The 23,497-nt window shown below is 34.2% G+C and overlaps 1 protein-coding gene across 4 annotated transcripts in view; it reads left to right on the top strand.

Annotated features, from left to right (window-relative positions):
* GRIK2 (glutamate ionotropic receptor kainate type subunit 2) overlaps nucleotides 1–23,497 on the top strand; it is a gene marked incomplete at its 3' end in the record, with an annotated part of 560,517 nt that overhangs the window by 361,172 nt on the left and 175,848 nt on the right. For all 4 annotated transcript variants that reach the window (XM_079779676.1, XM_079779673.1, XM_079779674.1 and 1 more), the window contains exon 9: nucleotides 10,226–10,339. In XM_079779676.1, the coding sequence (XP_079635802.1) occupies nucleotides 10,226–10,339 (114 nt within the window). The remainder of the gene's footprint in view (nucleotides 1–10,225; nucleotides 10,340–23,497) is intronic.

The raw sequence follows: 23,497 nt of genomic DNA, 5'->3' as shown, positions 1-23,497 counted from the left end.
GAGCCAAAGTCCTCATCTCGAAAAGTAGAGTACAAAGGGCTTCCCTCTTAGGCTGAAGTGAAAATTTCATGATTTCTAAAGAAAACCTGGACATACCTTCTTTATAAGGGCCCAGGCTAGAATTTTAACTGTTCCCAATACTATCTATGATGGGGAGAGGAAAATCAACAAAGAAAATGTGTGAAATGCTGGCTTTATCCATTATGTCTTCTTATATTACTGCCTTTTCCTCATTTTGTCTTGGTCATCTTTGACCAGCCCACTTCATTTATTTAATTAACCTTTTGCACTCGGATGTCGAGTGTGACTCGACACGGTTAGCATTAGAATAAAGGGATCGAGAAAAAAGCAAGCGAGTGCAAAGGGTTCATCATCAGAGAACATCTATTTTGTGCCATTATGAAGGTTATACTCTAGTGAAGGAGACCTGCCAGTAATAAATAGACTCATAAAACTACAATTTTGGATTGGGCAGTAATAAGTGATCAAAAAGATATATTGTTTGCACATCATTTGGATCATTTTATGAAATATTATCCTTAGGGTTGAAACAGTTAATAGGAATAAAGTTCATGCTTTTGATGTTTATAATTGTGGAACAGATGAAGCAGGAAGAAACAGATTGTGTTTCAGACAGAGAGGCTGGACATGTTTGGGGAGATGAACTTGGGGTTAAAATTTTACTATGGACACATCCTTTCCACTTAGATAGTGCCCATAGATCAATGTGAATCTTTCCCACTCTATCTCAACAGGGACCTTGGATGGAACCCAGCTCAGTTAGCCATGGTCCAAGAAGAGTCACCAATACCATATACACAACCAGCCACATCTGTCCAAAGAAGCTCACAGGGCCATGGAAGTGCCTCTGTGGAGCAGATGAGGGAGAATAAGGGGGGAAAACCAGTAGGTAACTGTCTACCTCAGGCAGTATACCGTAATAGAACAAATTCTTTCTTTAAGAGTCTCATATTGAGTACTAATAATAAGAAAAGGAAAATCAAACAGACCATCCAACCTCAGAGGGAAGGCAGGGGAGGGTGGGGTAGGAGGGGGTAAGAGATCAACCAAAGGACTTGTATGCATGCATATAAGCATAACCCATGGACACAGACAGTAGGGGGGTGAGGGCATGTGCTGGAGAGTGGGAATGGCTGGGGAGAGGTCAATGGGGGTAAAAGGAGACATATGTCATACTTTAAACAATAAAGAATTTTAAAAAAAGGAAAAGGAAAATCAGATAAGTGGTTTTCCCAGCTTGAATTCTTCTGTTCAGGTCAAAGACCACAGCATATATTCTACTTTCAACATGTATTTAGAATCCATCCATTTCTCTCTACCCCATTGCTGAACTCATAGCAAGGGGACCTTTCACCTGGACATCTGCATTAGAGTCTCAACAAGCCTCTGTCCTATTCCTCCTTGTGATCCATTCCTCAAGCCAAGCAGCCAGCTAATATCTTTAAAAGCAAATTGATGCCATTCCTCTATTTAAACCCTTCCATTTACAGTGCATTTCCTATCTCTCCCTCTCACCTCTCACAATCCTCTCAGATGTTTTCTATGCTCCAGCTACATTGGCTTTTCTTTTCTTTTTTTTTTTCATTTTCTCACAGATTTAAAGTTTTCTATTACTTGGTAATAGAGTTTCCCAGTATGGAATACACATCTCTATCCCCTTTGCCTGACTAATTCTTATTCATTCTTAGGGTAGCAGCTTAAATATTATTTCCTTAGATAGGCATCCCCAAAGTCCCTATTAAATTTGAGTTTCTCAGAGTACCCTATACCATTCCTTTCTGATACCTACCACAATATATAATTATGTATTTACATGTACACTTTTTAAAAGGCTGTGTTCCTAGCAAGAATACATGTCCTGTTAAATGGGGGGAAATGTATTCTTACCCACTATTTATATATTCAAGGCCTAGCAAAGTGTCTGGCACAAACTATATCTTCAAGAAATATTTGTTGACTGTTGAATGAATGCAGAACACTATGTGAATCATAAGAGATACTTCACCTAGAATGCTAATCAAATGTCTGCTGCAAAGGTATTCTCTTAGCCTAGTTTTTTTTTTTTTTTCTAGCTTTGCTCCATACCTACAGGGTGAGTACAGAGAAATCCCGCAGTTTGGCAGTCCGCAGGCTGGGGTGGTGGGTCAGGGCATCCAGGGGTAAAGGATCTGACAGTGCAGGAGAAGACAGCACTGAAGTCTGAGCTTATAAGGAGGCACATCACACCAGTGGCAAATCTGCTCCCCTACGTGGTGTAATGTAATACTTTCTGACACTCCAGTATTACATCAAAGAGTAAAAATAATCATCATTCTATTTGTATACTTTTTCTTCTTATAAATATGTGGTGTGGAAATAAACAAAGGCCCATCAAATGAGAACAAACCGTAGTTATTATTCAGGGCTTGCAAGGGAGCCAGCCACTGTCACTTTCATATGGCAGAGATTCAAGGTCAGGCAGGAGAGTGGAAAAGCTTCAGAGCAGAAAAAGGGGAATTCCTCAGGGGTCTGAGGAAACCAGAAGTAGGCTAACTAGAAGTAGGCATCTTGGGTGATTGGTTGGAGGGCACATTTAACTTTCTTTGATAGATTCTGAGTACAAAAGAGAGGAGGGGAGCTAGCAGTTACTGAACAAATTTTAATTCTTCTGGGCAGATAGCTGCAGAGGTTGTTGCTTGTAGTTTGTCTACAGAAGATAATTTCTCCAGAGATTCTGGGCCAAAGTTCTATTGTCATGCATGGTCTGACCATTCTCTGTTTGTATAGTGAGTCTTTCAGTGGAATTATTTGGTGTCACTTGGAAGGAGAGGGGAAAAAGTAAGGAAAAGGGAAATTGAGGAAACATAAAAAATTTCTTTGTAATTGATAATAAAATGAGTTTTGTTTTTGTTTTTCTCTTTTTTGGTTTTGTATTGTTTTCAGAATGTATAGCTAGGATGTGATTTATCATTAGGAATGGTTTAACCTTACTTACCTCTGAAGCTTTGATATGTGGTTAGGAAAGACCAGCTTCAGATGGAAGTAAACACTTGAATGTTAAGAAATGTTCAGAAGGTTCTTATAACTTCAAAAGGATTCTGCTTAGAGCAAAAACAATTGAAAGGATTTTACACAAAACATGTTTGAATTGAGATAATGACACTACATGATAATGGTGCATTTCCATTGCAAGATGAAATATCTAGAGGCCATTTGGGGAAAAATAACCACTTGTACTTAAAACAATTCTTCTAAGAAACTATAATGCAATAATAAAATCACTGAATTCTGACACATGTTGAATTTTCTTATTGAATGTCCTTTGTCACCACTATGTATATCAACAGATGCTTTCCAAGCCGGGGGGGGGGGGGGGGAAATCACTATTGCCCCTTCACTTGTTCAGTTATTTAAATGGATTTTTATTGTACTAGAGGGTATTTGCTTCTAAGTGGACATGTTAAGATAAAATAATTCTGTGTACCTCTCCTGTCCCTTCTTTAGCATCAATGTTTTTCTATCTGTTCTGGTTATTTTTCTGATAATGTCTTGCATATTACATTTATATTAAAAGAAAACTGGGAGAATAGATTTATTTGTCTCTTTGACAGAGAAAGAGCCTAATACATTCTTATTAGAAGTGTTTTATTTTAATATTATATTTATTAAAAAAATATAATGATGAAAAGAATATATTTATCTTGTTAAAGGCCTGGTGTTTAGGACTATGAACAATTATACCATGTGTTTGCCTCATCAAACTTTTAAAATAAAATCAGCTTCTATCTTGTGCATCCTTAGAGAAAATCTTGTAAAAGGAAGAGGCCACAAAAAGCCATCTTATGGAATGTTTACCAATTTCTCCAACGTTAAGAATCCAAATAAGTAATATAAAGCAAAATAATTTATATTTGCAAACCTTTAAAAGTTTAAATGTGTCATATTTATTTTCAAGGGAAGCTTCATTCCAACTTTTAAAATCTTCAGTTTCTGGCCCTAGCTGGCTTGGCTCAGTGGATAGAGCATTAGTCTGTGGACCGAAAGGTCCCAGGTTCGATTCTGGTCAAGGGCACATACCTTGGTTGTAGGCCTGGGCCCTGTTCAGGGCTTGTGCAGGAGGCATCCAATCGATGTGTTTTTCTCACATCGATGTTTCTCTCTGTCTTTCCCTCTCTCTTCCACTCTAAAAATTAATGGAAAAATATCCTTGGGTGAGGATTAAAAAAAAAAAATCTTTACTTTCTGCATATCCACTTTTTTTGCATTAGGACTCACTAGTACAGAAACTGCTAACAGCAATCCATAGGCTTCTTGCTGAAAACTTCAAAATTTTGATAATACATGGAGAGGGTTAGAATTAGTGAAACCATGCCTGTCTGAGTTTAGAGGCAAAAATGTTCCAGGATCAAAATGTCCAATTGCTTTTTGAAGAATTTTTTGTAGAGTATACATTTTAAGAAAAAGCAGTAATTTTCTAAGAAATCTTTGCTATTGCCCTTTCTCTTGTCCGTAGAATCCTGTACTTATTAACTCCCTATGAAAAAGGTTTCTGAATGGAATTTACAGACTTCAAAATTAATTTTGAACTGAAAATGTTGAAAATATTTTTTTGACAGATTTTGAGAGACCTGATGCATAGCAGTTTGTATCTTTCTTTCTTTAATGGCATTTGATACATTCCCTGGTCCCCATGGCAACAATAACCCCCAGCTTTCCCAGGAACTAAGGTTTGTTTTGTCTCCCTGTAGGAAGGCACTGCTAATGGAAACAGTAACTTTACAGCCCCTCAGAAATGAGTTGTTTGCTTCTTAAAAAGCAAAATTGCATCCTGGGCAGGAAACAAGCCTAGTGTCTTTCTTTGGAGATGTTAACTATTTAATTTGTCTATTATATGTAATTTGCCTTGTCTCAGAACTGTACGCATATATTTTGTTTGTGTGTCAGTGTATTAATAGTTATTATTTTGCTTGATAATGTTTAACCTTCAGGATGGTAAAATAGTTAAGAAAACTATTTACAGATGATTTTTATGTTTAGAAATCAATAGTATTACTTTATCGGAGGGTACACAATTTTATTTTTTCATCCAACAGAGAATACAAACTATTGATGCTTTTCTTTCAACTACTGAATTTTAATTAAACATGTACCCACCATAAACATAATTGTAATGCATTGGTTTGATTTCAAAGTAAACTCAATTACAATTTTACTCTTTGAAAAGTGGCATTTAATTGAATTACATCACATTGTTTGAGAACAGTTAATTCATTGATTTAAATTAAAAAAACAAAACTATCACCTGTCTTTTATGCTTTAATTATGTTTAGGGTTTACTTTGCCCTGAATAAAAATAAGAATCTTAAAGTTAACGAATCTATGTTTAGATAAGTCATCTCTTTTTTGTGAGATAATTATATACTTATTAATTTATTGTCCTCATATTAACACATAATGGTTTTCAAATGGTGAAGTGCTAGAGCCTATGGAAACTGGTGGATGTTTTGGTTTTAGGAAAGTGATTAACTGAGGAGTTCTTTGTACTATCCTCATGGGCCAAATCACTGATGTATGAAGATGATTCAATTCCCAATTAATTGTTCTTTACTCAGCACATAGACATTGAGTGATCTGTTTTGTTTTAAGTAATCTCCTGTTAATACTTAGCCCAATGGAAGTATACACATTACTATTGACATTGGACAGCACTATTTTTAGATGGTAATGCAAGTAGCTATCTATACTTTTTATTTAAAAATTCAACATTGAAAAAAAATAAAAATTTAACATTGGAAAGAGTAAAGTAAGTGAGGAAAAAAGTCCGTAGTTTGCCTGTAACAGTTAGCAAGATAATTACTGTGTTGAACAAACTCTGTTCCTGCTGTTCATGTACACATAGCTTAGAGAAACCTGAGCTTGGAAATTATCCATAAAAAATAAGTACACGAATTAATTGAGAAATATACAGTCTACCAGTATATATTCGGTTAATTGGAGAGAATATTTATCTTCTAAACATAAATTATCATTTAATATCAATACCTTTCTTATGCTTTCCACTTTTCGATACCCTCAAACAGAACTATTAGGGATAGTACTGTTATTCTGAAAGGAATGATACTCTTTAAGGAAAACTATACTTTCTGGGTCATGTGGTTGGAGGCAACAAATTATTGAGAGATTTTTTTCTTTAAGTGAACTTAATTTTTTGTTTTGTTAATTGTCACCTGAGGATATTTTTTCCATTGATTTTTAGATAAAGTGAAAAGGAACTTATTTAGGTTGTCCTTATACTAAAGATGCATTATACTTTACTAGCCAGAGAGAAACATCTCTCTACTTTACCTATCAGAGAGAAACATCGATGTGAGAGAGACACATAGATTGGTTGCCTCCTGTATGCACCCCGACCAGGGCCAGGGAACCTGCAACCAAGGTACATGCCCTTGACCAGGATTGAACCCAGGACCCTTCAGTCCACAGGCTGATGCTCTATCCACTGAGCTAAACCGGTTAGGGCTTAAGTGAACTTACTTTATGATAGAGACTTCACATTGTGCTAAGACTGCTGCAAATATAATGAGCATTGTGGTCTCTGATGATCACTACACTGGCTTTCTATGGAAAAGTACCACTTATGCTCTTTGCTCAAGACAAATATATTTGTCTGACATTAAGTCAAACCAGGTATAGAAGCATATTACATTCATATGATATTTATTTTATGGAATCACTAAAATTTAGAATTGATTAATTTTAACACCAGATGGAAATACTCATAATAGTATACAAATAGGTCTTATTTAATTGATATGATAATTATAACTCTATGAGGTAGGTACTATTATTTGCCCATTTATAGATGAGGAAATTGAAGAGCAGAGAAGTAATATGCTCATGTCACCTGATGGAAATGGGATTAAGGCAGTCTGGTACATCCTTCAGAGTCTGAGCCATTAACTATAAGGCTATGATGCAAATTATGCAAGGAACATACATACACTAACATTTTAGCTATGATTGACTTGTGTATGTGCATAAATTCAAAGTTTAAATTGATGTTTGCTTTTATATCTTGTGTATTTTATAATTTGACAGTAAACAAACATTCTTTTTATGAAGAAAAGCAAATTTATTTTAAGAATCATTGAGAAGATAAAAGTGAATAATGCCATGTTTTCTATAGTTCTTTATGGTATCTGAAGTACTTTTATATCACTTATTTAGGTTGTCCTTATAATAAAGATGCATTATACTTTACTAGCCAAACCATGGCTTTTTAAATTGTACAAGAGGGTGCTATTAATATTTACACTAGGAAGACAATTTGAAATTTGAAATATCCAAGTAAGCCAAGATATATACTTACTCTACTTAAAACATCTCTGTGGGGTCAAGAGTGCTTAGCTATCATTATTCCACTTCAGAACTGAAAATAAAAAGTACTTAAAAGACTTTATAAAATCATATAATAAAAAATTTGATTCTGAAAATACATGAAAAGAAATAAGATTATCTTGACTTAGTCCATGCTTCTTGTGATTAAAACCAAGCACAAAAGCCACTGGTGACAATTTCCTCAAACAATGGAAAATTTTGAATTATACAATTCCAGAAGACTTAAAATCCAGTAATCATACAAAATGTTATTTGATTTAATATTTTATAACACGGAAACTTCTGAAGCTCCATAACATTATGCTGAGAAACCTGAATTTTATAAAAGCGAATAGCTAATATTTGTGATTACAGTAAATTATGGATTCATATTCTATGAACCAGAACCCCTCCATCCAAACAGTACTAGAAAAGCAACTAACAGAGAATGAAACTAAATATTAGTATGTTTAGATGAGTGGATGTTTAGCTCAGTTATTTTTTTTTATAAAAAGTAGTCATGGAAGACACTAGTATGTGAAATGGGCAATATTTTGTATTAGTGATTTGGTTAGAAATTTGAAAAACTTATTGATTGAGCTTAAGGGTGTCGTTAGGCAGACCTTAGCAGACAAATTATGTTTGCCAGTGTTTTAGCTGATAGAATTACACATGTGAAAAATTTGACTATTAAGCCAGTGGTGGTGGGGCGGGGGGTGGGGGGAATTCCAAAGGAATGGCATTTGCGTAATAGGTATTAACTACAAACTAGGGACAGAAAAGTGGCAGTCACTGCAAAATAGGATCTGCAGATGTCTTGTTTAGCCAACAGAGTGTTTTTAATGATTTTGAATTTGAAGCAGTTTAAGCAGGTCAGCAGGCATTCCATGTTTTACATCCTGGCTGTCCTTCCTCACCCAAGTTCCCAGCAGGGCCTCTCCTAGCTCTGGCGATGCCTTGCTGGGAACTTGAAAAAGCACCTGCTCTGGGAACATGCAACCCCAAGGCACACAGCTCTGTGAGCAGAGCAGGGTCAGAATGTGGCCCCTACTTGCTGTTTCTGCCTTGAGATTTTGTGAAATTTAAAACTGCACACCCTCCTCCTTGACATTCTTACTATTGGCTTATGCCCTTCCACTTCAATGTCAATGTTACCTGACTGCCTTTCATTACAGACCCTGAATGTCTTTATGACATCATGATACTTATAGTCTAAATTAAATAATTTAATTGACCCAAGGGTACTTTACTTTGGAAAGAATACTGAATCAAGATATTTTTTCTCACTGTGTTATTTGACTTTTTCACTTCTTGACCCAAACTTCAGAAATATGTAGTTTTTCATAGTAAGAAGAAAATTAACTGCAATGAAAATATATGGCAAGAGATATTTTTTTAGCCATCACTAAAAAAAATTGTTTTTGAGTCACTAGTATAGTTAAATACATTCTTGAAAAATGTACTAGGGTTTGCACTTATATGCAAGTATTAGAGTGACATGTCTATTCTTATGTAGAACAGAAATTACTAATATTTCCACTTTTGAGCTTTTCTTCAGAGATTACTAAACATCTTAAGAGGTTACTAGGAAAGTGATGGGAATTAAAAGGGGATCAAAAGAGTAAATATAATGATATATAAAGAAAATAAAAGGATCATAATATTTAATTTGGATAAGGTTATGCTGATGAGACTCTTGCTACCACATTAGGAAAAATATTACCTGCTATATTAATGTCACTATAAGTACAGTGACTACTGATGACTCCCAGGTTTAATATGGTGGGAAAAATATTACTCCTTATCTCCTTATGCCTCTGTTCTCCTTAAGTGATGATCATTGTTATATGATGGTGCAATGGTGAAGTGTATGCAAACCATCCAACCGAACTATATATTTATGGCATCCTGTGCTTATGAAGTGTCTGTCCACTGAGCGTATATGCCCTCATCCAGCAATTTTCAACCTTTTTCATCTCCCAGCACACATAAACTAATTTCTAAAATTCTGGGGCACACCAAGACATGTATTTCTGGCCAATCTGACAAAAGCTAGGTATAATTTTGATTCATTCACACCTGATGCCTAATCTAAGGGATAAAAGGTCAGTTTTTCTGACTAGATAGTCAGGAATGTTTCATAAATTCTTGTGGCACCCTGGATGAAAATTCCTGCCCTAATCTAGCACAGAGTATTAGTTAAATTAAATACATTAAAATGCAATACAGGTGGGACTACTGGAATGGGTTAAATAGATGAGACTGTAATGTAATCTCCTTTCCTCTGAGTATTTTAAAAGCTGCAAAGGTGGACTTTTTAAAGCTCCAAAGGGAATTCTGTGTATGAGTTTGCCTTACTGGGTGTTATGCAGAATACCAATCAATGCCTCTCTTAAACCTGCCTTTACCGATTAATTTATCCAGGATCCCTAGGTTTTGCTCTGTCTTTTAGCTTTGTTCATGTAGTAGTGTGGTGTGTTATCTTTATAATGAGAGGCTGAGACAGATCCATTTCAGTAAAAGATATGCACCATTAATGAGTTTCTGGCCAGCTATCAAGGTATCATCAAATGTGGTTTATCTTGGTGAATGAAAGTTTGAATGGAAAATTAAGCTCCCACACTGACTGTAGAAGTGCAGTGGATCATTTTGTTCTTTAATGTCACACTTCACTGGACATACTTCTCAGAGCAGTGAATCATGCTTAAAACAAGCAGCCTTTACTTTAATGACGGCAGATAATGCGGCAGAGGTGAATAATAAGTGTGAGAAGTCTCAACTTTCTTTGGCAGTACTCTCTCCTATGCGCCCAATGGACAACTTACAAAGTACATATGCTGTTTTACAGATTGGAACTTGGGATCCAGCCAGTGGCCTGAATATGACAGAAAGTCAAAAGGGAAAACCAGCCAACATTACAGATTCCTTATCTAACCGTTCTTTGATCGTCACCACCATTTTGGTAAGTATTTATTTTTCCATTCTTTTCAGACAAAATGTAGATAAACATGGAAACAGATAGAAGAGGACATTATAATTGGAGCGGTAATGAACAGAATGTAATGTATTTTGCAGTTATTTAGCAATTACTGTACAGCAGATGAGTCGATGTTAACCTAGTCGCAGTTTTATCTTGTTAGTCTTCAGTGATGTAAATTATATTCATGTTTGGGCTGGTAAGGTTGATTAATAATATAACTTCAGGTATTACTGGAAATCTTTACATTTCCACAAAATTAGTTACTATTGAATAATTGTCAATGTTAAGGTTTAAAAATATATGGATATACAGCTGTACAAATATAGTTATGTGAGAAGCTGCATGTGAACTTTGCTTTTGGTTTCATTTCCTGCAAATAGATTTCAGAAGGCATGTCATTTATTTTTAGGATTTTTCTATAATAATTTTACCCTTGCTTTCAATTTAATTGTTTTTAACCTGAAGAATCACTTTTACCTTATCAATATCCCTAATGAAATCAAATGACAAGTGTTTTTTTAAGCCACAGATATTTTTTACCACCAACAGAATTCAATTAATACTGATAAGCTAGATATTTTTGCCCTCTTGTAATGATATATTTCTATTAAATTACACAGTAATTTTCACTTATGTTTAGTATGCCTTTTGCAAATGGGAAATTTAATTTTAGGATGAGCAAGGAGCTCTTATATTATTTGATCAGTAATTTTACCTACAGAATATGCTTATCAGTGCTAGTGCTTATATATCTCAATAAGAATGTGAGATTAATGTCCAGAACAAACTACCACATACTTTTAGCATTTATACATTTCCTAAATTTGATTTATGGTGAGAAATCAAGCCAGAAGGAATTTATAATCTTGTCTTTTAGTAACAGCAAGGGTCAGATCTCTAGGCATGTTATGATAAAATAGTTTGGGTTAAGGACTCTTGATAATGAAGCAAAACTGCTAATTATGAAATGACAGTGATGGAAATCAACCAGGTTTTTAAAATCATTTTCAGGCTAAGAACCTTAGTGAATACTTGCTCTGTAGGTATTATATTCAAGCTTCCTCGGTTATTCTTTCATCCCAGCAGTTCATCAGCCCCGTTCTTCAGTTGGAACGTTCTTACAGGATGGTACCGTGTCCTTTTTTCTGCCAGTACGTCCTGGACCTCATTACCTCCTGCTAGAACTAGTGCAGTAACCATGTAGCTACCCCTTTCGCTATGGCCTTCTCCCTTCCCAATGTACCCTATTTTCCCCCTTAAAAATCTAATTCTGTAATTTTCCCGCTTTCTTGCCTATAAATCTTTATTATATTCATATGAACCTTTAAAAGAGTCCCAACATTTTGACCCTTTTGTTCAAAGCCTTCGACAGTCTTGTCTTCTTTCACCTTTCTATCCTCTTTCCCCATTACTCCCACTCAGGATCCCTGTGTTTTAATTGAACTGGGAGAACGATTTAGCCTGTCACTATGATTGTGTTAATTCTCTTCCTTTCCTCTGCAATCTGTTTCTCTCCATTTCTGAGATACTATAGTTCTTATCAGTATTTTATATTATTTAGAATTAATATTACACTATTTTTAAATTATTTCATATCTTTAATATTCTTCCTAGTATTACTGTGCATTTCTTAACTGTATGACCTGTTTGGATACCATAGGTGCTTCTACATTGGTTCTAAAGAGTTCTGTGCAGGGGTCATCCATGGTCTTCAGCAATCAACCCCATACTCCTTTCTCTTCTCTACAATCCAGTCAAATTTCCATATATTTCACTTATTTGATGGCTCCAAATATTTGCTCATATTCATCCTTCCAGACCAATCTCAAATGACACAGATTTCATGAAACTGCATGATCTCTCCATTAACCTGTGCATATGTATGTGTGTGTGTGTGGGGGGAATGGTTTATATGATACATATATCTTATGAATCATAATACTCTATCATGGCACTTACCATGCTTTTTTTAATTTTGAAAAATATCTGTCTTCTTTTGACATGAATGTGTACAAGGCCAATGATCAAATTTTACACTTTTTAAATATAGCAGTGTCAGAGAAAGTGCGTAGGGCACAGTCAGCACTCAAAAAATTTTATCAAATTCAATTAAATAAATGGTATTTAACTAAAAGGAAAATTAGAGGAGCTGAGTAACTTCCAAATGACTATATTTAGTGTTCAGGTAATTGCAAACTTCTTTTGCAAACAAAGCATGTGATTAAAGTAGCCATGTAATTTCTCAATCTTGCTTAATTACTGAGGGTTGTTTTATAAGGATTATCCAGACTTTCTCTAACAATAAATAAGTTTGTGCCTATCAATAAACAAGTGCTATTTAACATTGGATTCATATCAGAGTCAGGCATAAAGCTGTTAAAAGGATAATGCTCCCCAAAACTCACTCATATTTTTTTAAAATAATATTTCTTGGCTTTAGACATCTTTTTTTAAATAACTTCCTCAGGTAATTCTGATCTATAACAATGACTGAGAACTGTTCTGGTCATTACTCTGTGTAACTAAGATGTAAGATCATCTGTGGAACATATGCTGAGCTTACATTTTAATAAATAGATTATTTATACTTTAACTATGTCACTCAACTGGTTTCTAAGAGATTCTGGTATTTATTAAAAGAAAAAGCAATTTATTTATTTTTACATAAATTTTTATATAAATTCCAAATTTTCTTATCACAAAGTATCCTCACTCCTGAAAGAATAGATTTGAAGTGATCGTTTACTTTATTTATGTGAGTGTTGTGCTTGATATAATTTAATGGCATTTAATTGCTATTTATAATGATGCAGTGATCATTTGATTTATGTTGTGGTTATTTTGTTCTTTTCTCTCTTGGAGAATCTCAGGGGAGAGTCCAGCTATTATGAATAATGGCATGTCCACAAAGAGAAGTTCACTTATCCTTCTTGTTCAATACATTTTTATGTGTCTTTAGAAAAACCAGTGAAGTTTCTAGAATATAGCATTATCAGTGTGTCAATAATAATCAGCTCAATTCCTCATGAATCTATTCATGTTTTTATTTGCATTTGTATTTATTCGTTACTTTAACACATATATATTGAATAATGATAGTATATCAGGCATTGTACTAAAAGCTACATTTGATTGATTAACAAATAGACATGGTCTTTTTTCTGATTGACCTTAGAAAATGGTATAGATTATAGAAAGAAGTACACACACACACACACACACACACACACACACACCCCTTGTGATTAGGATATGAGAGAAATAAAATGGAAGGATGTCTTTTACAGGATGTTCCTGAATTATACCGGGGTCAGGAGTGAAAGGAAAAGTCAGTTTAGGGTTTATTATGGAAGAATAGACAGCTGAGACTTGAAGTTTGGGAAGGAATTAATAAGGTAAAGAAAGAAACGTGAAAGGAGTATCCTAGGCAGAAAGAGCAGCATATTCAAGGGCTCTAAAGTCAAAGATATCTTGGAAATTTTCAAAGTTGAAAGACCATCCTGGAGCTGGTGCTTTGAACTGCTTCTCTGCTTCATCAAATTTAATCTTATGAATATTGTATGTTACAAAAAAAGAGCAGACATTGTTTACATGCCTACTATCTGCTAGACATTGTTCAGAGCACCATTCATGGATTTACTGGTTTAATTGTCACAATAACCTTTTGTGGTAGTACCATTATTAATGCTGTTTTACCTGTGAGAAAGCTGCGGTCCAGATTGCCTATGTAAACTACTCATAATTATACAGCTAGAAAATAGAGTAGTGGGTTTCAATCAATCTGTGTAGCCAACTTGAACAGCCAATACTCTGAGACAAAAGCTCTAGTGGCCCACCATGGAAAAGTCTAACAATTATGATTTATGACCAAAATAGGATCTTGAGTAATGATTACTCACTTAAAGCAATGCTTCTCATTCATAAATCCCACATATGTTTCACACTGTTATGGTGTGTCCTTAGACATTGAGATATATCCATCTTCAAAGAAGATTACAGCTACTCTTGCTTGAATGTTGTGGGCCTCTTATTTCGCTCCTCTCCTAACTTACCATTCAGTTTTCTTTCAGCCTCCTCAAACCATAATCTCAGATTTTTATGGGCAATCAAATTAATATTGGGGCTTATCTCATCCCCTTCAACAACAACCTATACCCAATATAGTGTCTAGGTGCGGTGTATAATTATAGCATGGAATTGATTCATTTTAGAAAGTCCTAAATAATTTTATAAATGCCTAAATTGTTTTAGTTTTGAATTAAGATCAATGTGTCATACAATTTGAAAATTTTTGTAACTTTACCTGCAGGTTAAAACATAAACCTCAGGTTTATTCATGTCTTCGAACATTCCTTATATTACAACTCTGTTTTTCAAATTTCAACCTCATTTGTTAAAATTCCTTGCTTTTTGTGTTCACTGTTATTAATGGAACTAAAAATATCAACCTTAGAATCCTGCTTTTATTTACGATGATTTCATTTATCGCATAGAGATGGTCAAATCATAATTGCCAAAATAATAACAAAAATACTAATTCTGAATGAGATTTAGACAGCTTTTAAGGAATGATGTGTGCTGTTTTCAGTTTATAATCTCATTTTGTAGTCCTTACTGCTGTGGATCCACTAGCTAGAGGCAGTATCAGGTGACCGAATATTTATTTAAGTTCATATAGTGAATGCCTATTTCCCTCTGTGTTCTTGGTTTTCAATAGATTTTTCCTACTTTCTAAATATGTGGAGTGTTTCCCACTTTGCAGCTTTATAACTGTTTTTTGTCCATCAGAAGATTACTAATACTTAAATGCCAGTGTACATATTCTTTCCCTTGATGACTAGTGGCACTTTTTTGTGCAAATTACTATTCATTTGCATACTTTTTCAGAAAAATCAATTACTCTTAAAGAGGGTTACTCAATGAATTTAACAAATGTGCTTGCATCTGTATCTTTGCCTTTTTTTTTCCTTGCACTTGCTGGCAGGTTGTGTATTTCAGCAGTGAGTTTACTTGCTTGGGCTTGTAAAGCTTATTGTCAACAGTTCACAGGTACAGAAGGCTTATCTGGGAACACACTCCCATGGACAATGGGAAGAATCACAGGACAAAAGTCAGAAGTGACCGAAATCACCCTCTAAATAGTTCTGCAGCTTCTTCCAAAATCAACAAAAGCAGATTTCTAAGGCTTCCAATCTGCCACTGCAATAACTTTTCCCTCTAATTCTTCTCTTTCCATTGTCACAAAAGGACCATAAAGCACCGAGTTCTTCTTAGAGAGCTGTTAGCATTCCTATTGGAAATCTGGACACTGCAGCTTCACAAAGAAAAATGATTTTCATTCTTAGTGACCCCTACAATATTTCTAAGTAGGTGTATTTGGAAGTACTACTTAAATGTTAACATGAGTGAGATGAGAGTGTCTCATTCAAACTGTCTCCTCATAACCCATTCCTGCAGCCAGATTGCTCAAAGGCCACTGAACCTTTTTTCACCATAAATTTTTCTTCTTTTCCAGGATTGTGCGGGCATTACGTTTTCCCCTTTTGTTCTTACTCAATGTGTTTTATTTCCAATAACTTCTCATATTTTCTTAGACCTCCAGATTACATAGGTAAACATAAAACTATTGGTGATAACACCATTGAGAAGAAAGAAAAAAGGTTGTGTGTTTTAATGTGAAATTAGGCATAATTTTTAAAAAATCCTAGGGTCTCAATCTTTAAAGGCTTTATAAGTGACCAAGAACCTCATTTTTTACCACATAATCACACACACACACACACACACACACACACACACACTTGCCTGTTTCCTTCATCCTTCTGTACTTAATATAATCTATAATAATAAAAGCGTAATATGCTAATTATACCAGACAGCTGAATGACCTTCCAGATGTCCTTCCAGACGACCTTCTGGATGAAGCCAGGGCTGCGAGGGCCAAGGCAAGCCGCCGCTGTGGCTCCAAGGGCCAAGCCCCTTGCACAAATTTTGTGCATCAGGCCTCTAGTTACAAAATAAAATGATAATAAAGATCCTTAAGTGTTTTAATCCCGTTTTTATATTCTTTTTTATTGCCAACATATTGTCAAAACTATAATTTTGATGTAATTATTTTGTTGTGAGCAAAATAATAAGTTTGGTATAGAAGAATGAATAGAGGAATATGAATTTTTGGTTTAGCTTAACCATAGCTTTAACCACATGTAAATTAAGTAACTTTCTTTACCTGTCTCATTTTCAGCCATGATCTTGATCTGAGATTCACAAGGACATTTGTGATGACTTATAGACATATAATTATATACCTGTATGTCCAGTATCAAATTCAACCTGCATCAAACCTTCTTCTTCAACTTAGGCCTTCCACATCTATTTCAAATATATTTGAAATGGTTTCCTATATTTTCAAACTCTATTTATGGTCCAAGGACTTTTCTATTCACTCAAGCCAGAGGCTTGTTTCCATAGAAAATAACTAAAAAAGAAAGAACAGCATAGATGGACCTAGAGAGCATTATGCTAAGCGAAATAAGGCAGTCAGAGAAATATAAATATCACATGATCTCATTCATATGTGGAATCTAATGACCAACATAAACTGATGAACAAAAATAGACCCAGAGACATAGAAACATCCAACAGACTGTCAAACCTCAGAGGGAAGGCAGGGAGGGTGGAGTGGGGGAAGAGATCAACCAATGAACTCATATGCATATATGCATAACCCAAGGACACAGACAGTGGATGGTGAAGGCTTGGGGAGGGGCTGGAGGGGAGAAGAGGGCATTGGGGGGGGGGGAAGGACATATGTAATACTTTCAACAATAAAGATTTATTTTTTTTAAAAAGAAAGAAAAGAAAACAACTCAGTCACTTTATACCTAATGTTCACAATTCAGATACCAAAAAAAGAAAAGAGAATGGGTTGTTCTAAAAGAGTTTCACAAAGTCAGTCAAGAAACCTGTGTAACAAGTTAGAAAAGGTTAATTCATGGGTACTATTGAATGGGGAATTTATAGTCTGATTTGAAGGACATTGTGCTAATTGGAAAGAAGAAAGAGATGGCAACATTGAAAAATCAAGTATGAGATTTCTTGGAGATGGACTAGATGTGGGACAAAAACAACTGAGAAATGTGAATGAAGACTTCCAGGTTAAAAGCCTGCGAGGAAAGGGGATGAACATCGCCACAGAACATGATAGGGATGCTGGGAAGGGAGATAACAAGCCCTGTTAGTCATGTTTGAATGGAGACATTGGCAATAACTTACATATAGTCAAAACTTGATTATTCATGTAAGAGGATAATAAATTAGATTTAGCAATGAAAAGCAGTTTGGAGATAAGCTAATACGTGCAGTCGCCTTTCCCATCAAACCTTTTACGGAAAGAACAGTGAAATGGCACATTTGATTGATTTGAGTTTCAGTTTTTTTCTCCTCTTTACTCTTTCACTTGTGAATTTAACTAATGAAATATTTAATGGCCAAATACAAATACCAGCAGCAAGACTGTGGCAATCAAGACCTCCAATGTGAGCTGATAATTCAGTCAAGTGGAAAAGTTTAGATGAAAAGTTGCTCTCCAGGCCTGCGACACTATTTCGTTGTTGCTTTAAAAGGCAGGTCCCAGATCATGATAGTTACTCATTTTCTCTTCAGAAAGTTTAAGTGAAAGTTCCTTCTTAATAATGTCTTGATAGAGACCAGGCAGACAGCTCTGGTAGGGGGAGGGTTGTTGGTGAAGGGGGCTGAGCAAAAAAGAAAAAAAAAAAAGAGAGAGAGAAAGAACTCAAGGGCACCGACAACAGTGTGGTTTTTGAGGTGGGTGGGGTGGAGATGGAAGAGGGTATAAGGTGAATAAATGGTGATGAGAATAAAATAAAGGAAAATATAATAATGTCTTGAGATATCAAAACAGGGTTTGTTGTTCAGGCAAGAGAGCAATGTATGAGCTCTTATGGAGACTCTCTCATTAATAGTTTTTGATTCTAACAAACCAGTCATTCTTAGTATTGCCTTTTTTTGAAGACATTAAGTTGTTTTGATGGTAACTGCTACGTTCTTTCAATCTTGCTTCCTGGTATTCTCACTTCCAATTGTGATAACCTGTAGTGCACCATGGGCTTCTGACATGATTGCTAATTAGGGATGGCAGCATTCAGAGTTTAAGAGCCAGTGACTAGAAGGAAGCTGCAAGACCATGACTCCGACAATGGCAAGACCTTTCTTAGCTCTACAGCAGTAAAAGCACAACAGTTGGAAAGGCAGATGCTAAAAAGAAATGAATAATCCTGTGTGTCAGTGGAGTAGTAACAATTAGCTATGTTAATTATTGTTTGTGCTTATCTATTGCTTATTGTTCTTATCGGTCATACTGTGAATTGGAAGTGTTTTGGTTTTTTATTGCCTGTCCAGTTAAGTTTCTGTGTATTTTCCAGCTGCATTTAGAGTAGTAGGAATCATTAAAATGCAATAAAATACTAATAGTTAGATCAAAGTTTACTACATACATTTATGAAGCTTACTTAATTTTGCTAAGAAAAAAAAAGATTATATTTGAATGACTAGTTTAGGCCAGTGGTGATATTTATTTTTTTTTTAAAGTAAAATTACAAGCTTGAAATTTTCTATAGACCTTGAATAGTATAAAAAGTATAAAAACCAAATAGTAATATTTACAAATGTTACTGATACTGTATTCTTATTAAATTTCATCAGGCTTAAAAATACCATTTTAAATTAATGTAATCAAATACTTTATAAATTAATCACTTATGTATAATGTAATAATTATTTCTGAAATTATTTTGAAAGAATTTACAAACATGATCTACTAAATTAGCACTTAAATATATTTTTTCATAATATTGATAAATATAATTTTTTATTTTTAAAGTTTCTTTCAGTAATGATTCATATTTCTTCACACTTAATAACCAAAAGTTTGATAATTATGAATAAAGCTCTAAAAGTCTCTGTTATTTATTACCATCATAAATGTTTCTATGAAATTTTTTAAGTAATAAACAATAATATTTCTATTTGAAGCACTTTAGGATAAACGTAAGAACAGCCAACCATTTTTAGAAGGGAAAAATGCAAGCTGTTTAAAAGTGAGGCACCAGAATATGGTTCTTCATTCTGTTTGGAGGTTTTGACCATGGCTTGGCTCCTCATTTGGCAGATAGCCTGGCACCCTATGCCAGCTGTCAAGCAGAAGACAAGGGAGGGACAGTTACTGTGGAGAAGCTACTGGTGTTCCCTAGTCAGATCCAAAGGAAAACAGAAGCTGATGGAACAAAACATACCATTTCCCTTCATTAGGAGCCTGGTTTTCTGTGTCAACTTGCATTCTATTTTTCATCCTTAATCTACCGTTTCAGTACTGGAGCTTCATTTTATTAATTCTAGTATTGGTTTGTAGTTCAAATAATTAGAATTGTCTGAACATCTGTAATCAAAGGGGTGCTATCCTCATTAACACAGTAAAAGTGTTAATTCTCTTAAATTCCACTGAAATTTCTAATGATTTAGGGAAAACACACAAAGAACAATGAAAACAGTAATATTATAAGGTAAAGTTAAAAGGAGAACACATGCCATATTTCAGTAGCCTATTGACCAAATAGTGCTTATAGGGAGAGCTTGCTGATTATCTCCTAAAATGACATTTCTAATTATGAATTCAAACAATGTGATTTTATGTTTTTGGTCAGGAAAATACTTTATTTTTTAATGCTTCCTTAAATCACTTCATGAAAATGTTGCTATATTTAAGAGGTCTATAATTAATTGTCTTTGGTTGTTTAAATATTTAATTGTGCATCTTATATGTAGTTATAATTTTACCTCATCCTTTACTAATTTTAATTGATTTTATCTGTCTTATTTTTTATTTGCTTTTGGTGAGAACTTCACTCTTTGAACCTGTTTTCTTTGTTTTAATGGTATTTTTATCATTATTAGCTAAAATAAAGAATTTATTCTCAAAGACTTTTTATTTCTAGTTTTCCAATTACTTATATTTCAAGGGGCAATAAATATTATTGAATACATTGGTTATCTATACAGATTATCATTAATTTCCAAGTTGTAATTACTGTTCTGATGAATGTATTATTCAGCTTCTGAATAGTGAAAATAGTTGTATTCCAGAGATAAACTATTATTGGTTGTGGTTGAAAAATTGTTCAATGGACTGCTGTGTTTTGTTTGTTGTATTGTTTTTAGGTAGATTTGACAGTGACTGCTCTTTAGTTACAGTATTAAACCATTTTGTTAGCTTTCTATGTCAGTGTTATGATAACTACATTTAAAAAGAGAGGAACTGGTTCCATAGCATTTAGTACTCTCTAAAGCATTATATATATATATATCCTGAATTATTTGCTTTATATTAGTTTAAAATTAAAATCTCACAGTATTTAGAATTTTTTTCTGGAAGATTTATTTAATAATCATTATAATTTATTTTATGTTTATTTACCTATTTATTTTATTACTGTGGTTTTTTTTGAGCCAGTTTTATATTGCGCATTGATGCGCATCAAGGTATTTAAGTTTATTAACATAGCTTTTCACATAAGGCCATTATATAAATCTGATAATCTATATCTATTGAGTACCTTTCCAATGTAAAATTCTGTGTTTTGAAATTTTTTTCTCATTCTAAAAATGTGGTTAACTAAGAAATCTTACTGCCTTATTGTTGCTTTTACTAAAAGACATATATAATTTTCATTCTCTTTTTTCCTATTTTATACTTTAATTTTTTCCTACTTCCTTACTATTTTTCTCCTGCTTCTTCTCTATTTTTGGTTGTCCATTTTCTAGCTTTTTATTATATGTGCTCAATTTGTTTATTAAGTTACTTAATGCTAAATTCACATAAGGCTAAATTTTTCTCTGTAAAAATGCAGATTAGGGTAATACATGATGAGTTTAATATTAAGCATATTGCATTTAATTTTTTATGGCGTCTTTCATTGGCAGTTAGACATGTAGTTCAATAGCTGAAGAGAATAGTTCTTACTGGAGATGTTATCTGGAGTTATCAAAATAGATGGTGGTTGGCATTCTGAATATTGGTGATATTGTTCCTTAGAGAGCACATGTGTGTTTTTAGTGAATCTATACCACTGCACAATTCTCCTTTCTTGGATTATATCATAAACATATTTACTGTATTTTTTATTTGAAAAATACTCATAAATGAGAGCTTCCAGGAAGATAAAGCATTTGGTATAGGAAAAAAATATATATATACTGTCCTTTGATTCGTGCTCAAGAGTCCCTTATCCATATTGAGAAGTAATGATGACAATTACTAGATTTTCAAGACCAGTAAGTCCTAAATTATGTCAGGTACTTCCAACCTAACTTCATTTTCTGATCAATATCTGTTTCTCAAGTTCTTATCTCTGTACTTTCAATCAAAACTTGATTATTTGACATTGATTCCTAATTGCTTCTCTTTATTTGAGATTAAAGTGGTTCTATTAATGACAGACTATATCCTGAATCCAGTTAACCCAGCACAATGACTCAGAAAGAAAAGTACAGACTGCTTCCCCTGGCAGAAAATACTTCTGTACTTTGCTCTACTAATATCACCAAAGTGAGTGTTTTTTTCCTAGAAATCCAGAATAATAGATAAGTCCCCAGGTCCTTATCCATTTATTTTTTATTTTTATTTTTTAATTTCTTTATTGATTATGGTGTTACATATGTGTCCTTATTCCCTCATTACCCTCCCCACACACCCCTCATGCCCTCACCCCCCTATTGTCTGTGTCCATTGGTTAGGCTTATATGCATGCATATAAGTCCTTTGGTTGATCTATACCCCTTACTCCCACCCTCTCCTACCTTCCCTCTGAGGTTTAATGGTCTGATCGATGTTTCTCTGTCTCTGGATCTATTTTTGTTCATCAGTTATTATATTCCATAAATGAGTGAGATCATGTGGTATTTTTCTTTCTCTGACTGGCTTATTTCACTTAGCATAATGCTCTCCAGTTCTATCCATGCTATTGCAAATGGTAAGAACTCCTTTTCTTTTACCACAGCATAGTATTCCATTGTGTAGATGTACCACAGTTTTTTAATCCACTCATCTGCTGATGGGCACTTAGGCTGTTTCCAAATCTTAGCTATTGTAAATTGTGCTGCTATGAACATAGGGGTGCATATGTCCTTTCTAATTGGTGTTTCTAGTTTCTTGGGATATATTCCTAGAAGTGGGATCACTTGGTCAAATGGGAATTCCATTTTTAGTTTTTTGAGGAAACTCCATACTGTTCTCCACAGTGGCTGCACCAGTCTGCATTCCCACCAGCAGTGCACAAGGGTTCCTTTTTCTCTGCATCCTCGCCAGCACTTGTCATTTGTTGATTTGGTGATGATAGCCATTCTGACAGGTCCTTATTCTTTTATAAGTCAATGTATTTTATTGTGCATCGCTCAATATGCATTTATGTCATTAACTTATGTCATTAATTAGATAATCAAATAAGAATGAGCATTATTAACTTGAATTCTGTAAATTTTATGTTCTGAGATCTCTTAGCCTTAGTTTCATGTAGTAATTGGTTTTTAAAAAAGTAACTTGTGAATTTTTTTTTTTTATCACCTTGTCTTAGTAAACTTATATTGGTAAAACAAACAGAAGAATTTTTACCACTTCATCTGAGAACAAACTAATAGGAAAGCAATGCCTTTGTCACATAGCTGTTTGGAAAACATTTCCTATTATATGAAGAATATTTTATGCTGCATTCAAATGTAAATAGAGTCAAAGTTCATCATATATTTTTTACAGCTTTTTGTTCTTAAAAGAAATCTAAATTTATATTTCCTACTTTGAAGTTTTATACTTGAAATTGTTGGTATGTACAATGCTCTCTGACCTTAGAAATGATACACTACTTTCATAATACAGCATGCACTTTCTATGCCCTGCAGCAATAGCATTCCCTGCTTATTAATTGGTTACATCAGAATTTCAGTGTGTTCTGTAGTTCTAATAAGTATGAGTTACAGGTATATCCTACAACTATTCTGTGGTTAAATAGATTTAGGAAAATACTTGGTTGAGCCAAATTCATAATTTTGTCACTGAGTCTTTAGTAAATT

Source organism: Cnephaeus nilssonii (assembly GCF_951640355.1).
Source record: "Cnephaeus nilssonii genome assembly, chromosome: 9".
Taxonomy (NCBI): Eukaryota; Metazoa; Chordata; class Mammalia; order Chiroptera; family Vespertilionidae; genus Cnephaeus; species Cnephaeus nilssonii.
Note: the sequence above shows the minus strand (reverse complement) of the source record. Positions and strands in the feature narration are given on the sequence as shown.